This window comes from Chelmon rostratus, chromosome 14 (genome assembly GCF_017976325.1).
Source record: "Chelmon rostratus isolate fCheRos1 chromosome 14, fCheRos1.pri, whole genome shotgun sequence".
NCBI classification, from domain to species: domain Eukaryota; kingdom Metazoa; phylum Chordata; class Actinopteri; order Chaetodontiformes; family Chaetodontidae; genus Chelmon; species Chelmon rostratus.
This window is the reverse complement of record NC_055671.1, coordinates 6,420,818-6,439,435: the sequence shown is the minus strand read 5'-3', so window position 1 is coordinate 6,439,435 and position 18,618 is coordinate 6,420,818. Positions and strand designations below refer to the sequence as shown.

Below are 18,618 nucleotides of genomic sequence, written 5' to 3'. Positions count from 1 at the left end.
CTTTTTTTTTATCATGATGGAATTGGCAGACACTTTGGTAGTTCAAGGTCCAGAATGTACTATTCTTTCAGTAGTAATGTGTTTTGCACGTTACTGTAAAATTCAGTGAACAAAACAGCCAAAACAATCTGAAACACTTCAGAGAAATGCAACATTTTTTATTACATGAAGTGATTCTGTTTCCAAGAAATGCAGATTTTTTTTACAGAAGTGATTTCAGAGCAAAGATTCAGAGAAATGATGCAAACTCATCACATTCAATTGTATAAAATCAAGTTCTTGTGGTCTTGTTATAATACATAGAACATAAATCACATAACCGCTTGAATCATTTAGATTATGACGAGATGCTGTGCAGCAAACATGATTTATTAATTCATGTATTTTTCAATCTCGTCCGACTGCGTGGGTCTCTTTGGGCCTGTCGATGCGGTACACAAACTCTGCAGGCATGAAGTAGCCCAGGTACTCCACCGTGTCCGGTGTGGTGTCTATGTAGTAGTGGCCCCCCTCTCCGTGGTGGCTGAAGCAGTGGGTGTGCTCCACGCGCAGGTCCAAACCCTGTGAGCATAGCAAACCGAAGCATTGCAAAGCAGCCTACTTTAAAAAAAAGCGCAGCTGATAGGTGCTTGAGGTAAGAGCGAGTTTGTCTGACTTACTGGATCTCTGGAGACCAGCACCGACTGGCAGATGAGCGGGGCGCTGACCTCAAAGTGTTTGAGCCAGTTGTTCACATCATCATTGGTGTTGAGGGGGCAGGCTGAGAACTCTCTTGGCTATCAATTAGCAGACACAAGGAAATCGATCAATGCATGCAACTGTCAGTAACTATCATGTGTGCCGTGCCACGTCTGATGTTTACCATGATGTGGATTTTAGCTTTCCCTTTCTGGATGACAAAGGTGCCTCCCAGAGCCAGGCTTTTATCAGGGTAGCGACCTTCAAGAGTGTTCCTCAAGGCCGTCACGAGACTGTGGCCTCCTGTCCTCTTCCGGGCTCGCACCTCTATGACCTGCACAGGCACACGGGTGAAGAGGGCACGACAGCTCAGCTTGTACGCTCATTTTCCTTTCGTTAATCTTTATCCTTTCAAATGTTGGGAGCACACATGTGATGGGGCTGAAGTTCACTCACATCAACTTCGGGAAGGTTATTAACTTGCAGATAATTGTGTTTAAGTTCATATATAACCAGAGACGATCATTATTTGCCTAAAGCGAAAGGTACGATGACAGTGCATTTTTGAAGGGAACCCCACTGCATGCACCATCATTCATTCTCAGGGAAGACTGATCACCTTGCCAGGCTTCCCTTCACAAGCGTACAGATTGCCCAGCAGTCCAAAGCTGCAGTCAGAGAATTTGTCGCTGTATTTCTCTTGCAGACACTGGCCATCAGCTGGATTGATGGAGGAGAAGTAGCTGCGGTTCACCGCAGGCCTTCCCTCTGCTTCGGTCAGAACCACAGGCATCAGCTGCGAACGAGAAGATTTAGTCCATCAGCTTCTGTGTTACAAAACTGGTCTCCATCTTTCTAATAACACTGTGATACTTTACTGTTGGGAAATCCATTATTTCACTTTTCACTCTCCTCAGGGAGGATCAGTGATGCAGTGTCTCACTCACAGGGAGGATGTGTGGCAAAAAGGTGCTTTTTCCATTCTGTTTTCATTTAACGTTTAACAGCCAGTGACTCGTGCCAGAATCGAGTCAGCTGCTTCACCGCAGAGCAACCTGACCTTTGCCTGTCAAATGTGCAGCTTTCAGTCCAAACTCCCAAACTTTGTCTTCTTCAATCCAATATTTACTTTGTAGTCAGAGAAGCTGGTAAAAACTGCTTATTTTTTGGCCACTGCTTAAACAAATCGCCATGGGGGCTTTTAAGGTGATGTCTGGGGCCTCCGCTCCAGGGAAGGGGACAGCTACACCCTTCAGACAGCAAAACATAAGGCTAGTTAGTCAGGATCTGTGGTGTGATGGGGATAAAAATGATTCACCTCTGCATTCATTCCAATAACTCTGGAGGGGGCTCCTGCTGCACCCAGGATGAAGGCTCCCGGCAGCTCCACCTCCTTTGATACGGTGTTCATGTCGTATTCCTGGGAGGAAGAGAGACAAATATATAATAATCTCACTCAGCACAGGTCATTGCTCATTATCTCCAATGCAGTATTTTCTAAAAAATGACCTTGTGTTTCTGAACCAAGGGGACCAAGTACGGCACACCACCGACATCAGTGATGCGAGGACTTCCACACAGGCCTGCAGTGTGGCATTAGACAGAGGAGACATTAAGTGAAACATGACACAGATCACATAAATGTATGTACTGTTTGCTTAATCAGTGTTTCAATCCACAATCTGTAAACTTAAATCCAGCCATGACCACATCTTTAACCCTCTGTGGTGGTGTCCCGCCCACTCTAGAAGTGAGGCTTGCACACAGATTGACTGGTCTACCTCACTGTCAATCAACATATCCACGCTGAAAATACTCCACTACAAGATGTAAAAGTACTCATTCTGCAGTAAAATGGTCCCTGTCAGTGTTTTACTACTATATCGAATATTTTTGGCTTAACATTACTGCTGTTTTCATGTAGATGCAGGACCTTTACTTTCACAGAGTGGTATTAATAGTTTTATTTAGTAAAGGATTTGAATACTTCTTCCACCACTGACCATATGTGATGTGGTACTGTATGATCTAAGAAAGTAACTGCACTAGAAACTAAAGTTGTCAGACTATTAGTAGTGGAGTAAAAAGTACAACACAGATCAATATGTGAAGCTTTTTGAGAGACGTTGAGGGGCAGATAAATGGATGGAGAACAAAAACACAGTGTTTGGCCTGGGCTTGAACGGTTAACACTGTGTCAGATTGTGTATGAATGGACCAAATAATCATGCAGGGCATGCATGAGAGGTTAGATTCTGCAGTCTCGATGTATACTGTGTTTGGTTTTTTGACATGTGGAGACTGTGCACGCTGTGGAACATGTATGGAGTGTACATGGTAGGCGCTTACCTTTGACAGGAAACTGGAAGGGCTCCTTGGTGAGATCTGGGCACTCAACAACACGCACCTGAACTTCAGCAAAGTTGTTTTCCAGTCCAGTTTGTAATACTGCAACCAGCAATGATCTTTATCACTCTCAGTTTATGAATATCCTATTTCACAAACGCGCCTGTGCCACTTTGTCTGTATGTCGAAGCTGATGTCCTTACCACCACGCAGCTCCTCTAGATCTGGGGCGTGCAGCTGGACCTTTTCCGTTCTGCTGATCTCTGCCATAACTGTACTGGAAGGTAAGTGAAGCAGCAGACTGTCGGCAGTGCAGGAGAAGTCGACTGTTAAAACAGCACTGTATGGTTGAAGTGCACCCGAAGAGTAAACACTAGCAAGATAGTTCGTACCCAGATAGTGTTTCCTCGCCTGTGCAGCCAGTTTCATTAGTATACTGTAACTGCCTCAATTTAAATGCATAGATTTTGTTCACGTGTAATACTGTAATAAATGTGCTTTCAGGAAGTAAGGTAGGCATACTTACAAACATGGAAAAGTTGTTGGCTTGATTTTTAAACTCTGTATAGGAGTGGAGGGATTTATATTCAAATTAACCTAAACCTATATCTTATAGGCTATTTCTAAATATATTTGCATAGAAGATGCAAATATTTCGCTTTATTTAAACTATCAATCTATCCAATATATGTTTGGTTAATGTTAAAATCTATTGTTGTAAATTGATCCCAATGTTTGGTTGGAAGATAAGATAAAACTTCATTAATCCTCCGCTGGGAAAATTCGGGTGTTACAGGCAGCAGGCAATAGCAGTAAGAATAACAACAGAATAGAGAAATACAAAATTCAAAATAAAAGTTGACGATATATACATTTTATAGAAAGAACTCTAAAAATATGTATATATTGCCATAAAAGAACTATAAAAAATATACTGCCAAAAATTTGAGAAGAATTTCACAATTTTAACAGAAATTAAAATTAAGTACAGTAATGTAGGAAAAGTAATCTAACTCAAAGGTCAATTTACTAACTTCTGGTGCTTTCAACTTGTCAACTGGTTTATGTGAGAACAAGCAATTGAGAGCAACTTAAACTTATTGTGGCGATTAGTGCAGTCGAAAACGGAAGTAGAAAGAGTGAAGCCTCTTGTTTCTTTTAGTGGCTGCTGCCTCCTCTTTGGTGATTGGTCAGATGATAAACCGTCACGTTGATGACGTATACGTTTTCCGGTTGACCCCAGGACCACGTGTGTCGTGCCTTCCCTGTGTTTTTGTGCCTGTTCATGTTATTATGCGACATTAGCGAGATCTTTAAGTAACAGTGATTGTTATTCATGTTAAGCGTACCTTTAATCCGGCGGAATGAACTCATTTAGAGCAGCTTTTCTGTGGCGGCATTGGCACTTCCCGATCCGTACCGGAAATCTGGTTTAATCGCTGTGTTTTGGTAAGCTACACAATGACAGGAGAGCGCAATTCTCTAACTTGGACTCAATCTGATACCATGGCCGAGGCTGCACTAGAGAAGTCATGCCACGCTGTCCTAGAAATGTCCCCTCCAGACTATATGGCGAAAATATCGCGGTTTCTTGAGTCTTCTGTGGAACCGAGCAAACAGGATCCACTATCTAATGAACCTGCTGGAGCAGAAAGGTAAGGATGCGACCATCACATGTCACAATGATAACACAGCTCCTCCTGTAACAGCTGCATGAAGATGCCCCACTTTGACTCTTACAATTCGTGTCTCTGCAGTGATTCGGGTGAGAGCTTGTTCATAACTCAGAAGCCAGTACCTGAGGCTGCGAGACCACGAAGGCGACGTCGCTGCACCCTCAGGTCAGACCCCACATCTCCCCGACATCTACAGGAAAGTGAAAGCGACTCTTCATCGTCCGCTTCCCAGGCTGAATCCAGAACTGACAAAGAGAGGAGAAGAACGAAATACACACTGCACAGATACAGTTTCCCTTTCCTGTCGGGGAGGAGGCAGAAGCCTGAAAGCACCCTGTTACATGTCAAGCAGAACACAAGCCTTCATGTAAGGACAACTGGTACTTAAAATACACACTTAGGTTTGTTGTATAACTGTTATAAATCCTTGCACATGCACACGCTCACGTCTTTCCTCTCTGCAGAATTCTGCGATGGGAGGCTTCTTTAAATGTGTCAGAGAGCTGTGGGGGGGCGATCAAAGAGGAGATGATGTGGAGTCATCTCCACCAACACTTGACATGGATGGAGATTGCATATCTCCACTGTCAGAGTAAGTTTATTTCAAGGAACCATGCTTATCTGAAGTTACATGTTTTGTTTGTTTTTTTTTGTTCTTTTTAAAGCAGCCAAAACCCAGTGACCACAGATTCATCTGTAAACTTCCAGTTTTTAGTACAGTTTTAGAAAAACTGGTCTTCATACAGTTAAATAGTTTTCATTACTAAAGCGATAGTTTAAGCATTTCAGGCTGGACTGAGGGAAGACATCGGCCAGTCTGGAGCTGCTTTTGACCAGTTTGCCTCTTTGTGGCAGCGTGTTCTTTGTCCCAATAGACGATTGTTTCACCAAATACTCCAAAATAACACGTGGGGTTCCCCAAGGATCAATTTAGGGCCACTACTTTTTAATCTACAGTATATATGTCAGCCCTGGGTGATGTCATCAGGAGACATGACACAGAAATGTTGATATTTTTAAAAGCCACCTCTTTAGCCTGGCTTTTCATTCAATTTCATTAATGTCTATTTTCACCTATTTTATTGTTTTTTTTTCTAACATTTAAATCATTTTTATTTCTCATGTGCATTAGTCTGAAATAGTTTAGTTTGTTGTCTAATTATCAGCTTGCGAGTCACCTGTAAAGCACTTTAAGACGCGCTGACCTGTATGAAAGGTAAATAAAGTTTGTTTCACTGTAGTAAAACACATCTGTTCTGTTACAGAGAAGAAGAAGAAAGGTCACAGGATGAGGACATCAAAGTGGTGGTAAGTCACGCTGATAAAACAAGACATCTTGCTTTTTTTTTGCGAGCTTTGCTACAATCTTTGTGTCATCTTACAGGAAAGGAGGTGTTTGGTGGCACCATCAAGAGCAAGGCGCCAACAAAGCTGGTGCAAGCAGTTAAAACAAGAGAAGAGGAAGGAAGCTGGTAATGCCAGACAAGAGACTTCACAAGGAAAACAATGCAAGACGTTGCATAAAATACCAGCGACTGCATCCATATTGAGGGCTACACCGCTGTGTTTGGACACAGAGAGCGCTGAGGATGGTGAGTCTTCTTGCGGAGGTCTGGTCGAGAGGGAGAGGATAAATGAACCCGTAACAAGTGACGAAAACCTTCTAGCCCAAATGGAAACACCAAAGACTAAGAGGCACCTTAGCCGAGAAAACAAGAAGATTCTTTTTCAGCAAAAAGCAAAGGAGGAAGAGCCGTGCAACGACAGTGATGCTACAGTTTTTGAGCCACAGACGCTACAGAGAAGTCCAAGCAAATACACACAGAAGGCCAGAGAAGCATCCACACCTGCTGCAGCAGAGCCTCACACTGAAGTTCTGCACATAGATGATCTTTCCAAGACAGGACAGACAGAGGACAAACCTGAAAGCCAAAATCTCTTCCACAGTCTCCCAGTTCTTTTCAGTGACCCCGATAATGACAGTACATGCAATGAAACCAAGGTAAAGAAGAGAACACATGACAGCGTAGAAGAAGAAAACAGGCAGAGTCAGGTAGAGCCAGATGATCTGCATCATGTAAAAACTGTGGAGGTCGAGGAGACTCCCAGCCTGTCGGGGGATAACAGAGCCGAGCCTCTGGCCTCACAGACGAGTGACGAGCTGGAGTTTAATGAAAGAAATCGTGGGGCGAACTCGTCACATGTTGATCCCATAGTGAGACAGCAAGTGGATAAACACTTGGAATCGGATGTAACAATGGAGGATTCTGTGTGTTCAGTGAGCTGTAAGGTGGAGACTGGAGGCAAGAAGAAGAAGAAGAGGATAAGAAGTGATGAGGATGTTGAGCAGTTACAGTCCAGCACAGCTGGTGCTGAGACCCAGATGAAAAAGAAAAAAAGGAAAAAAGAAGAGACGATTGTAGATGCAGAGGAACGCGAAGAAGAGGAAGCATCAGGAAATGGTTTAGAAAATACTGCGACCTCTGAAGAAACAGAGTCCAGTTATGTCAAAAGAAAAAAGCACAAAAAGAAGCAACAGTTTTCTAACCATGCTGCTCAAGGTGGAGAAGAGGGTGGAGAAGTGAGCTTTTCTAATGATGCTCTAACCTTGGACGAAAGTACAGTGGTGTTATTGAAGAAGAAGAAGAAGAAAGCTTTCTTTGAGGGGCTGGATGACTCTCACACTCTTGAAGAAAGCAAAAAGGATAAAGATGAACATAATACTCAGCAAACAAAAGACAGCCTTGAAGACCAAACTGCTGAACTGGTGACTAAGAAAAAGAAGAAGAAAAATAAAATGAGATCCGGCAGGAACATCTCTGAAGACAGTGTGGCACAAAGCGATGATTCAGTGTCTGCGCGGAAAAAGGAAAAGAAGAGGACCTCGTCCTTCCTCGTTGCTGATGCAGAGGAAAATGATGCTCAGACACACAGTGAGCAGAAGTCTCCTTCACACTCTGTGGATGCTCGTGTCCGGGGTGCAGAAAAACCTGCTGTCAGCGCGGGGGATCTTGAGACAGAATCAGCAGAAATCACAGGAAAGTTGGAGGAATCTAGCGATGGGGTCAGGAAAAAGAAAAGGAAGAGGAAGAGGAAGACGTCAGCACAGCAGGACAGCGCAGAAAAAGATCACGAGCAGGATTTTGAGGAAATGGACAAAACATGTCAAAGTGCTTTGAGTCAGTTGCTTACCCCCATGGAAAAAGTGGAAAGTGCAGCTGATGTGGGCAATTCTGCGACTGAAGAGGATGTGGCGTCGAAAAAGAAGAAAAAGAAAAAGCGTGAAGAGGAGACGTGCCGTGTGATGCTAGATCCACAATCTGCTGCAGAATATACTGAATCAGAAAAATCTTCACTGAATACCTGCAGCTCAGTTTCACGCAAGAAAAAAGGCAAACATCTGACCTTTTCTTCGGATGCAAAGGGCAAACATGGACACAGTGCTGACGTATCCCATGATGGTACTTCTGACCAAGACAACAAGGAGACTCTGAATGTGGCTGAACAAGCTTCACAATCTCCACAGACACCTGGAAACCAGGCATTAAATGACATCAGGGACAAGAGGAAGAAAATGAAATCCCCTGGTAAGATTCTGCTTGAGGGGAAAATGTCGAGCAAGTCTGCTGAATTAGAGCCCCGAGAAAACAAAAAGAAGCAAAGGAGTAAGCAATCCGCTGTCATATCCAGCAGCCCGGTGTTATCACAGACTTCTCTCTCATCCAAAATGTCATCTTCAGACCGGGTCATGAAAAACAAGCACTTAATAGTGAAGCGGACGCTTTACAATCCAAGTGGGGACTTCTTTACAGACGATTAGGATGAACTTGCTCAAAGTGATGGGGTTTGATCGGTGGAGGAATTCTCAACAAGCACCTGAACACACAAATGGACAGTGTTAATTTTACAAGTGAAGCTGTTTTGTGTAGTTTTTATATACATTTTGCAATGTATTTTGTTTTGTATCAAAGCATTTTACTGACAGTTTTTACTTTTAGTGTTGAGATTTAATAACACCATAACAAACCATCATGATTTCTTTCAAAATAAAAGCTCTTGAATATTACATATTTGGAGGACAGATCTCTCCAGACTACTTCAAACCACATTAAATGCTTGGAATCGTCTGTCTGTGAACACTGATTTTTATATGTTTTTAATTAAACCACATTTTCAGCTACATGACTGGTATAAATCTGGACACCTACAGTACCCTGCCACCTAATAGACATTTTGGAGAAAAGGTCATGCTTCAGAGTCATTCACCATCTCACAGCAGAGGGACTAAGTAGAAGTGACAGTGCTGTTACTGTTACACAAACCAAGCCTAAACCCTAAACTTGTGCTCAGTTTGTTAATGGTGATGTAATTCAAATGGAGGCAACCTGTGTGCTTTTACTACAGATGATCTGATAGTCTGAGTGACTGTGAGGTGCTGTAATCAAGGGAAACATTCATGGGATTAATTGGTAATACTGTGCTACTGTTTTTATAGACAGTAGGTATGTTCTCTGTAATTTCATTTGTGATTATGTTTTGTGGGATTTCCCATCCTACACGTTTGTTACACTAATATGCTAAATGTTCTCAGTTTTTTATAAGTGATGTGTCATAATTAAAGAACAACATCTGATATGCAGCCTGTGTCTGCATTTCGATTTGTGCATGCTATAAATTTAATAAGGGAATCAATCATGGCAGACACAGTAACCATCACCTATATGTTTAAATGTAGCCTAATTTATGCTCCACTGAAAACGTGCTTCAACCTTGGGCGGCTGTGTAAAGCAGGATTATGTCGCAGCACGTGTTATGAAATGGACTTTAGATGAAGAAAAAAATGTCAATTTTACTCCCATGGTCCCACGGGTTTCTTAAACATGGCCGGTGGTTTTATTTTGAAGGTCGTAGCCGGAAGTAGCGTATCCCATCAGGTCTTGCTGTAAATGGACTACATGTAAATGCCAACATATGGAAACGTTGTTTTGATTACGTCTTATTTTGGAAGAAATTGACCGGAAACGAGCCACATTTCCCTTCAGTTTGACAGCGGGAGGTAAACAAAGGGAGGGACCTTGTTAAGTGGAGTTTCGCCTGCAACTCGAGGAGATGTCGTGCGCGACTCAGCGCATTTTACGCACGGTGACTGACCGCAACAAGCCAGCGGGCACGTTACGTAAGCGCGCTGCCACAGCAGGCATTTAAACAGCGAGGCTGTTCCGCTCCGGCTGGAAACTTTTCCTCTGTCCCTGAAGCCTCCCAGCCTCCCACTGCACCGTTTGTAGCGGGCGCCCGGTCATGTCTTCATACAACAACAGCGTGTGCTTTAACGAGGCCAGGAGAGTGGCTATCTTCGGAGGGACGCACGGGAACGAGATGTCAGGTGTGACGCTGGTGAACCTCTGGGTGAAGAACAGCGCAGAGATACAGAGGAAAGGGGTCGAGACCAAACCCTTCATCAGCAACCCGAAGGCGGTGGAGAAGTGCAGCAGATACGTGGACACGGACCTGAACCGAGCCTTCAGCCCTGAAAACCTCAGGTAAACGCAGCTGGCCTCGCGGGCTGTCATGTACTGCTGTGTCGCTGCTGGACGTTGTTGTTGTTGTTGTTGTTCCGGGTCTGCTGTCATACATCGAATGGAAACTTTTTTTTTGCATGGCACGGATCCAGAAAACACATTCACGTCCAACAACAGAGCCTTATTTAATGTTATTGCTCCGGGTTTGAGCTGATCTGACAGGAAAAACAAAGACCTGGCACGTGTGCGTACGTGTACTGTGGACCGCGAGCCTGTCTGAGCAGTCTGTACATTTTCTCGTTGGACCAGTTTTTTTTTACGAATAAAATGACTAAAACCGAGGATCCAGCTGTGGTTCCATGTTAGATCCTTGTAGATCTCTGCTACAGTCAGTCGAAATGTGTTGGAAAATGTACTGACAGCGCAATCATGCAACACCATTGACAGCATATGTGTGCTCTGTCAGACAATAAGAATAGATCAGATCTCTTGCTTAGAGAACAGGATTGATTGGCACAGTACAGTTCAGCTTGGGCGGGTGGACGCAGCCGAACATGGAGGACAGTGGGGAGAATACAGGAAGGCTTCCATAACTGGATTTAAAGTGGTCTCTTATAGGAATTAATACAGCAAAGCAGTCACGTGGGCATCTCCATCAAACTGTTATTATTAGAGGTGGTGTGTGTGTGTGTGTTTACCATCAATCACCCCTCTTGCCCCCCCTCCTCCATGCTGCCCTCTGCCAATAACAGCAGAGCAGCGTGTCCTCCCGGACTCTCGCGGACTGTCAGCCAGCAGGAAAAACGTGAGCGGAACGTGACTGAGCTGCAAATGAATTAAGACGAGCTCTTTTTTTTCGTCCCTCTTCGCGTGCATTATAGCGGAAAAAAGTCTCATACAGTCAGTGTGCATGAACACACACACACACAGCAGCCTATTTACTAATGTGGTTGGATAACACCATGGTACCCTACTGTTACTTAATCATAGGAATCCCATAATAATATTCCCAAGGTTATTATAGTGTGTCTGTGCCGTCTGCTGAGCTTGTTTCTATAGTTTGATCACATTAAGCAAAAACTGCTAAAGTCTTATTGTTACATCATTTCCTATGATGTAATTCTGGCTGTATTCTTTGTGATATTTTCTGCTGTAATGATTTCTTTGAAGGTTTTGTACTGATGGAATGAAGGCAGAAGCTCAGCTCATACATTATGGGTGAAGTCAGTGTCACCGCCTCATCATGCAAACTTTGATCGGTCTTTAGAGATCGTGTCAACGCGCTTCAGCTGACAAATCGTTTGGCCTCACTTGAAGCAACATATAAGAAGATTAACAGCTCATGGCGTCCTCTTCCTCAACTTAAATAGACTGACAGCTCTGCTCGTCCTCACATTTTGCTGTCCCCTCGGCTGACGTCGCCGTGTTGGAGACCACTTCATCACAGTGGTCCACACTGTGCTGGAGTCCAGACAATACCAGACTCGCTGAAAATGGGCTCAAAAGAGCAGATGTGGGGGAGGCGAGACAATATGGACAGTAGAGGTGCTATTCTACAGTAGCTTTGAGAATGTCCTGGACTAGTGGTTATTTAAAAGGGCCAAGAGAAAAAAAGGGAAGCTCTCATTCTCTGCTCAGACCGTGTAGACTGTCTATATGGGGGGGGGGGACAAGTTTGGCCCGGGGAAAAAAGCACATTTTTCAAGGATCCTTCTGTGCAGACATGCAAGGCTTGGAAAAAGGGGATTAAATGTCTTCTTAAAGCTCACAAAAGGAGGCCTCTGTCCTGCTGATTCCAGCTTTTGTATTCCAGCTTAAAGGCAACCATGACTTTCTACATGAACGAATCAAGTGGAATTATGGTAATTATAAGGACATCCCGTTCAGCTATTAATGTTTTGCTGTTTTCCACGTGTGAGGTGGGAACTGTGGGAAACACAAACCCGTGGTTACTGTGTTAACTTGCAGGTTGTTAATCACAGAGATGTTTCCTCGATGGCCAGCAGTGAGGTGAAAGTGTTCCAGACCGTGTCGGTCAAGTCGGCACCCTTGTGTAAATCATTAACGTGCATTCATAGCTCATTGTTCCTGCAGCAGAGTCGTCTGATAAGATGTGAATGTGTCGGCATCTGACTGCTTTGTCGTGCTCTGTGTGTGTGTGTGTGTGTGTGTGTGTGTGTGTGTGCCCTGCAGTGCCCCGGGAGGAGATGACCTGCCCTACGAGGTGCAGAGGGCCCAGGAGATCAACAGGATATTTGGGCCTAAAGGAAGCCCCGAGGCCTACGATGTTATCTTTGACCTCCACAACACGACGTCCAACATGGGCTGCACTCTGATTCTGGAGAGCTCCAAAGACCACTTCAATCTGCAGATGATGAACTACATCAAGGTGAGGGCCTTGGCGACGGTTTTATGACACATGCAGGACAGTATGTTAAAGTGTGATTTGAAGACTAACTCAGAATGAAAAAAAAGTGACAGGTGGTGACTGAGGTGCTCACATCTATCTCCCACATCACTGCACATGCTTAAAAGTCAATGTTTTACCAGTGGGCCCCTTTGCAGAGGTGATGTGAATGATCTAATCAACAAACTCATCTAAAGGATCAACCATCCAAATAAAGCAGAGGGATCTGAGGGATCTGCTGTGAGCCTGAAAAGACACCTTCTTTATTTGTTTCATACACGACTGTCGAACATGTTCAGCAGATGTTAATCAGCGTGTGAATAATCCCTGTCAACAAGTTGCTTTATGACAAAGACACAAACCATGCTTTCCTGACTCTAGTTCCTCTTCTTCAACACAAGACAAACGCATGCAGAGCAACAGCAGGGAGGAAAAGAGCAGCCGAAGGCAACAAACTCTTTGTGACTGGGAGCAATAGAGGTTATGAGAAATATGTTTTTAACTTTGGAAAACACAAAAAGCCACACAGAGATGCACAGATGATTGACTTCAACACCCACTTACTGTACAAGCCAAGCTTGCTATCATCATCCCGTTCAGATGCCGCGTCAGGCCGGAGCGTCGTGTGGCTCGACTCCTCAGACCCCAGTCAAAACAGATAAAGTCAAACAATCTGCTGTTATCTGAACGGACAGCTGAAGTCTGGAGATCGCAGCTGGACTTTTTTAGTCTAATGACGACGGCCCGCAGTGGTGACAACGTTCGTGCTGAAAGCTGACCGAGACAGACGGCCATCTCGAGCATGATTCATGCTCATGGTCGTTGTGTTCGTCAGTTTGCTGTTTGCGTGTCACTTTTTTGCCGCTTTGAGTTGGGGCAGATTTAATTTTCCGTTCGGTCGAGCGAAGCCTTAGAGCAGTCACTCCCGGTCGTTCCTGCATGATTCATTCAAGCTTTATTTACAGTCGGGGCGAAAACCGCTGAGGGCGACCCTCATTTACGATGACGACACCCAAATATATCTTTCTGTCTGTGCCCTTCACACTGATCTGACCTGGAGGTGTGCTTTTTATCTGCAGCTGAGATCTTGTTTTTGTGGCTCTTGCGTTGCAGAAAGCCATCGCTCCAGCCAGTTGTCTCGTCCTGCTCAACGAACATCCTCTTCTGAAATATTCCACGTCACGCTCTGTTGCCAAGCACCCTGTCGGTGAGTCCCGAGTCCAGCCAAATTGCTCTGGGGAGGACGGGCATCCCCGAGGAACCCACTCAGGTGGCAGAGGATTGTCTTCCATGTGCGAACATGTGCTCTGATCATTTCATTGCAGGTCTGGAAGTGGGTCCTCAGCCTCAAGGCGTTTTGAGGAGCAACATCTTTGAAGCTATGAGGGTGATACTGAAACATGCCCTGGACTTCATCGAGCTGTTTAATGAGGGTAAGGCAGGCGTACCGCAGCAGCTTAAACGTTAATGCTATAACACAGAACATTTATGTGGCATTCAACAACAGGCCGTGTGTTAAGATTTTAAAGGCCAAACATGCATGACTGCTGAATTAACTCACGATTCTTAAAGTTTGCACTAAATTATCCCTCTAGAGTGTTGTTTCAGGGACGGCTAATGTGATTCCTAATGTGTTATGTAATAGGAAAATAGGTTCTTTACAGTCAGTCTGTTCGTCATCATGAAGAGGAACATTTTGTGACAACGTGCCCATGGGTGACCGTCTGATTCATCCAGATGCACCAACACCCAGAGCTCTAAATTTATGTGCGCCTGGCTCATCCCGCCTCCGCTCTGCCCCTTCTCTTCCCCGTGGCACACAACAGCGTTTGCAATGTTTAGGTGCAAGGCAGCGTTTCCTTCTTCTTTGACGTAAACAAGCGGCCTGTGCAAAGTGTGAGTTGCAGTCTGCTGGTTTCCCCCGACCGGCCTGCCGTTGAATGGCCTGCTTGTTGGGAGTTGGTCAGTTTCCATGTCATTAGAGTCCGGCTGCCAATGGTGTGATAATCCTCTGCCGTGGGGCCACGCTGGTGCTGATGAATGCTCGGGCATGGGGTTGAATCCTTGTTCCTGCGCTTTGAGCTGAGCCGCTGGAAGAAACGAGTCGTTTAGCTCGAAGAGATTTAACGGCCGTTACAGCTGAAAATGATTTCGCTGCAGAATAACGGTCACATAGACGCAGGGAGGAAACTGTTTGTCCTCTCTGCTCTGTGCTGCCACTTGCATAACAATGCAGCTCAGAGGTCTGACACTTGTGATGAAACAGTTCACTTGAGCGCCTACTTACTGAATGTCCGAGCTCTGCCAAAAACCACAGCACTTCCTGTTCGGTTCCGGAGAGTGAATAAGGCCACTCTGGCACTGTGAGGCACCTCCAGCTTCAACTTCACCAAAATACTACAGTGTAGCTATAAATGAGATTTAGTATGCTGTAAGAGGCTGATCTCTCAGAAACTTAATGCCTGATTAGACATAAATATGCACATGTGAGTAGAAATTAGAAGTCTCATGGCAACCGCAGAGATCATTTAAATATGCTTGATTTTTATTTATTTTTTCAATATTTGACATTACATCCATGTAAAGAATCTGAATCAGTATCTTTCAGTCTGTCCACTTCATACTCATCTTGGTTATGAAATAAAACAAACTAGTTTCTTGCTGCTTTTTCTATTTTAGCATACACTGTATATTTTCAGTCACATCACATTATGATGCCTCACAAGAATACATTCAAGTTTTTGTTTTTTAGCTGTTTTGCTTTTTCACTTCTTGATAAATCATATTTATGAGCCATTTTAGCGGCACAGCTCTATGGATGACGATGTTGGTCCGTCCACTGTATGTCAAAAACAAATGCATGGGTTGCAATGACAATTTGTACAAATGTTCATGGTCGCAAGAGGATAAAACCTACCGACTTTGGTGTCAGATCTGAATTTGGTACAGATGTCCTTTTTGTCCCGATGATAAATCTTCATAATTTTGACTTTTCTGCAAGTGCCATCCAGTCAAATTATTAATATGTCCAGTAGCTGATCCTTAATGTCAAAATAACTGAAAGTACTGGTTCAGTTTTCCTCCATCAAGTGGAGTAACTGTCATGTATCTGAGGCTTAACTGGCCTCCTCAGAATACACTGAAAGAAGCTGCATAATCATAAGTTGCTGATTAATACTCTGTCAACTCGTTTCCCTCTGTGGAGCAGGAGCGGTGCCTGAGCCATAGCTGGTATTTATGAAAATTCAGGACTTCTTCTATTTCAAGACCTACAAACAATGACAGTGTCCAGGGAGCACATTGTTTTTTTATTCGCAGTTGCACTCCCATCCTTTGTTTAGTTTTATTTTTGTGACAGCTGGATCCCAAAGTTTTTAATTCAGGATCCAGGGGAAAACTGTCCCCTTTTCAGTCTGTTCTGCTCTCACATGACGATCTTTCTTTTAACCAGTTGATTATTAAAAAAGCGAATTCTTAGCTTGGATCACAGCAGCCAAAACGTTGATCATTTCCAGCTAGAAAGCACCTCATCTCCATCTGTGTGGCCGACTGGCTGTCTGCCTCTGTTGATATTTGTCTTCCTGTATCTCTTCTTTTCTTAGCCTGATTTACTCTCTCATACTCAGAGGCATTATTTTTGTCTTATATTAGGAGGAATTCAGACCAAGATAACATAGTTCTGTTTTTTTTCTTCTCTTCTCTTTTTTTCTCGTTTTTCTTGTCTCCTGTGGGTTGTTTTTAGGCATGGAGTTCCCTCCCTGTACAGTGGAAGTTTTCTGGGTCTCGGAGAGGATTGACTACCCCAGAGATGCCAATGGGAACATTATCGCCATGGTGCACCCCAATCTGCAGGTAAACATGAGAATGGTCTGAATGACGCCTGCCTTCCTCTCTAGTACAAACATATGACCTATTCAACCTGTGAATATGAGTTTTTATGAAAGAGGAAATGAGACCTCTTTGCTTGATGTGAGAATATATTGTTTTAGTTTGAGCAACGTACTCAAGTTACGTCTTGCTTGTTGTTGTTTCAGGACTGTGACTGGGAACCACTGAACCCCGGTGACCCTATGTTCCAGACATTTGATGGAAAAACCATCCCCTACCAAGGCCCAGGCACCGTCTACCCCACTTTTATTAATGAGGCAGCCTATTATGAAAAACAACAGGCATTTGTAATCACCAGGCGAGAAACCTTGGTAGCAAGTGCCATCAGAAAAGCATGAAAACTGAGGTTAACAGCGATCATGAATACATGTTAGCCACAGCAACGATCCATTTGTAGATTTTGCACTTTGTTCTGTTAGCAAATGCGACTTTCCTCACATAATGAGTAGATACCATCTTTTACACACTGATTTAATTTTCTATGCGTTTACTATCAGAAGATCTATTAACTATGCAAATTTGTGGAGGCTTTTCACTGTGAAAGTCTTTGATCTGAAGACTGCTAAATGGCTGTGGTATGTATGATACTGCTGTTATTTTAAAAATATATTTACATTAAATCAATGAAGTTTTTATAATATTAAAGGCTTATGAATCATTATACAACACTCCTACTGCTGCTCAGGATGGCCATTGAGGATCAAAACCTGCAACTTTGGACCCAGTACTGTACATTGTTTGTCTTCTTCTGAAAATATATTTGTAACATCTTTGGGAGGATGCTTGTGGCCTTTGATTCTACCTACCTGTACCTCCAGTGGTTGCATCTGTGGTGCTGTCCTATTGTTGCCTTAATGGAGATTTCAGAGAAAATTGCACAAAAAAAATGGAGTGGAATATGTAGATTATATGTGTTGGATAACAAGATATTATTTTGATAAGAAAGGGTATATGTTCTGTTCCTCTACACAAATGGGATGCAGTTTGAAACATGTTTTATAATAATATATTTGTGTCTATTTTGATATACTTGTACTGTATGTTTGGTTTGAAGTGATGTACAAGACTTGTTGAATCATGAACTATATGTACTTTCTAATATTTTTACGTCTTTGTTGTCTCAAAGTGTTTCGCTGTGGTCTTACAGTAGTTCATTTTTCATTCTGCTGTATTCTCAGTAGCACAATTTATATGATCAGTAGAGTTTACTGTCCTTGAAGTCCTGTAGAAATGATCCATTCAATAAATGTAGTACTATGCCATATTGTGCCATTTTATTGTTTGTAACTGCACCCTTCAGCCTGTGTAGCTTTTACTTGTCATGCATGTTTTGTCACGTAGCACCTGCAGCCACTAGAGGGCATCACATAACCACTGATTGAGGTCCTCTCCATGGGCACAGAATGTGCTGGAGAAACCAGTTTCAGACAGTCCGAGCTGGATACTTGGCTCCTTAACCTTGTGCAGGCCATATCATCACATTGTAGGCAGTGTGTAGTCATTCAAGGAATTCACCCTGTGTTTATGTCAATACTTTCTTTGCCCCAGAGCCAAACACTGTACTACTTAAACAGCAGAGACACCCTTTACATTCAAACATACATTCATATTCATTCTGTTTCTTATATTAGAATGTTCTTATGAACATCTCTCTGGAATAGATGCTATTTGGTACTATTTAGAAGTTATTGCATTATAACAACACGAGAGCATGCTGTTACAGATATCATTTGTATATTCTGTATATAGTATGTTGCAGATAACATGTTCAGTGTTTATAGAAGACACACCAATGAGTCTACAGTGATGGATCCTTTTTCAAAGTATACAGTAAATGCTGCAATTACAGCAGAGCTGGAGATTTTGTTCTTGCCTGTCACCCTGTTAGTGTTGCCACTCATTCACAGCAATGAATTCCATTCAGCAACTAAATTAGATGTCTCAGGTGGCCCGGGACATCTGGAATTGAATGGGAGTGAAGTAGGTCAAGAGGTGTGGACAAAACCTTTCAAAATATGTTCAGCTGTGGTGTGTAAAGGTTCGTACGATCAACAATGTTGATCAAAATCATGCTGGGCGTGTCATTTAATCTGTTGTACATGTA

The 18,618-nt window shown here is 43.4% G+C and overlaps 3 protein-coding genes across 5 annotated transcripts; 2 read left to right on the top strand and 1 right to left on the bottom strand.

Moving 5' to 3' along the window:
* Window positions 1–154: 154 nt before the first annotated feature.
* On the bottom strand, window positions 155–4,887 carry c14h11orf54 (chromosome 14 C11orf54 homolog). 3 transcript variants are annotated; one of them, XM_041952594.1, is made up of 9 exons: window positions 4,823–4,887; window positions 3,228–3,301; window positions 3,028–3,126; window positions 2,188–2,261; window positions 1,997–2,098; window positions 1,298–1,474; window positions 863–1,012; window positions 660–776; window positions 155–561 (listed from the first exon to the last, which is right to left on the bottom strand). In XM_041952594.1, exons 2-9 carry the CDS (start codon window positions 3,292–3,294, stop codon window positions 388–390), a joined length of 960 nt encoding a protein of 319 aa, XP_041808528.1. In that variant the 5' UTR covers window positions 3,295–3,301; window positions 4,823–4,887; the 3' UTR covers window positions 155–387. The 3 variants fall into 3 exon arrangements, with proteins under 3 accessions (XP_041808528.1, XP_041808529.1, XP_041808526.1); XM_041952595.1 differs by having other exon boundaries at window positions 3,228–3,296; window positions 4,823–4,853; XM_041952592.1 differs by having other exon boundaries at window positions 3,228–3,325; window positions 4,823–4,839.
* pho (phoenix) lies at window positions 4,168–9,328 on the top strand. Its single transcript, XM_041952591.1, has 5 exons — window positions 4,168–4,679; window positions 4,782–5,067; window positions 5,165–5,292; window positions 5,966–6,008; window positions 6,085–9,328. The coding sequence occupies exons 1-5, from the start codon at window positions 4,486–4,488 to the stop codon at window positions 8,518–8,520; spliced, it is 3,087 nt and encodes a 1,028-aa protein (XP_041808525.1). The 5' UTR covers window positions 4,168–4,485; the 3' UTR covers window positions 8,521–9,328.
* A 439-nt stretch (window positions 9,329–9,767) lies between these two features.
* On the top strand, window positions 9,768–17,776 carry aspa (aspartoacylase). The gene is made up of 6 exons (XM_041952439.1): window positions 9,768–10,240; window positions 12,413–12,608; window positions 13,740–13,833; window positions 13,952–14,059; window positions 16,369–16,478; window positions 16,661–17,776. The coding sequence occupies exons 1-6, from the start codon at window positions 9,999–10,001 to the stop codon at window positions 16,850–16,852; spliced, it is 942 nt and encodes a 313-aa protein (XP_041808373.1). The 5' UTR covers window positions 9,768–9,998; the 3' UTR covers window positions 16,853–17,776.
* Window positions 17,777–18,618: the final 842 nt, after the last annotated feature.

Coding starts and splice junctions, on each gene's coding strand:
- c14h11orf54 (XM_041952594.1), bottom strand. CDS start 3,294: ATGGCAGAGATCAGCAGAACGGAAAAGGTCCAGCTGCACGCCCCAGAT. Junction 2,262..3,027: donor CTTCCAGTTTCCTGTCAAAG/GTAAGCGCCTAC, acceptor GCCACACTGCAG/GCCTGTGTGGAAGTCCTCGC. Junction 1,475..1,996: donor TTATTGGAATGAATGCAGAG/GTGAATCATTTT, acceptor TCTCGTTCGCAG/CTGATGCCTGTGGTTCTGAC.
- pho (XM_041952591.1), top strand. CDS start 4,486: ATGACAGGAGAGCGCAATTCTCTAACTTGGACTCAATCTGATACCATG. Junction 5,293..5,965: donor TGCATATCTCCACTGTCAGA/GTAAGTTTATTT, acceptor GTTCTGTTACAG/AGAAGAAGAAGAAAGGTCAC. Junction 6,009..6,084: donor ATGAGGACATCAAAGTGGTG/GTAAGTCACGCT, acceptor GTCATCTTACAG/GAAAGGAGGTGTTTGGTGGC.
- aspa (XM_041952439.1), top strand. CDS start 9,999: ATGTCTTCATACAACAACAGCGTGTGCTTTAACGAGGCCAGGAGAGTG. Junction 13,834..13,951: donor TGTTGCCAAGCACCCTGTCG/GTGAGTCCCGAG, acceptor ATTTCATTGCAG/GTCTGGAAGTGGGTCCTCAG. Junction 16,479..16,660: donor TGGTGCACCCCAATCTGCAG/GTAAACATGAGA, acceptor TTGTTGTTTCAG/GACTGTGACTGGGAACCACT.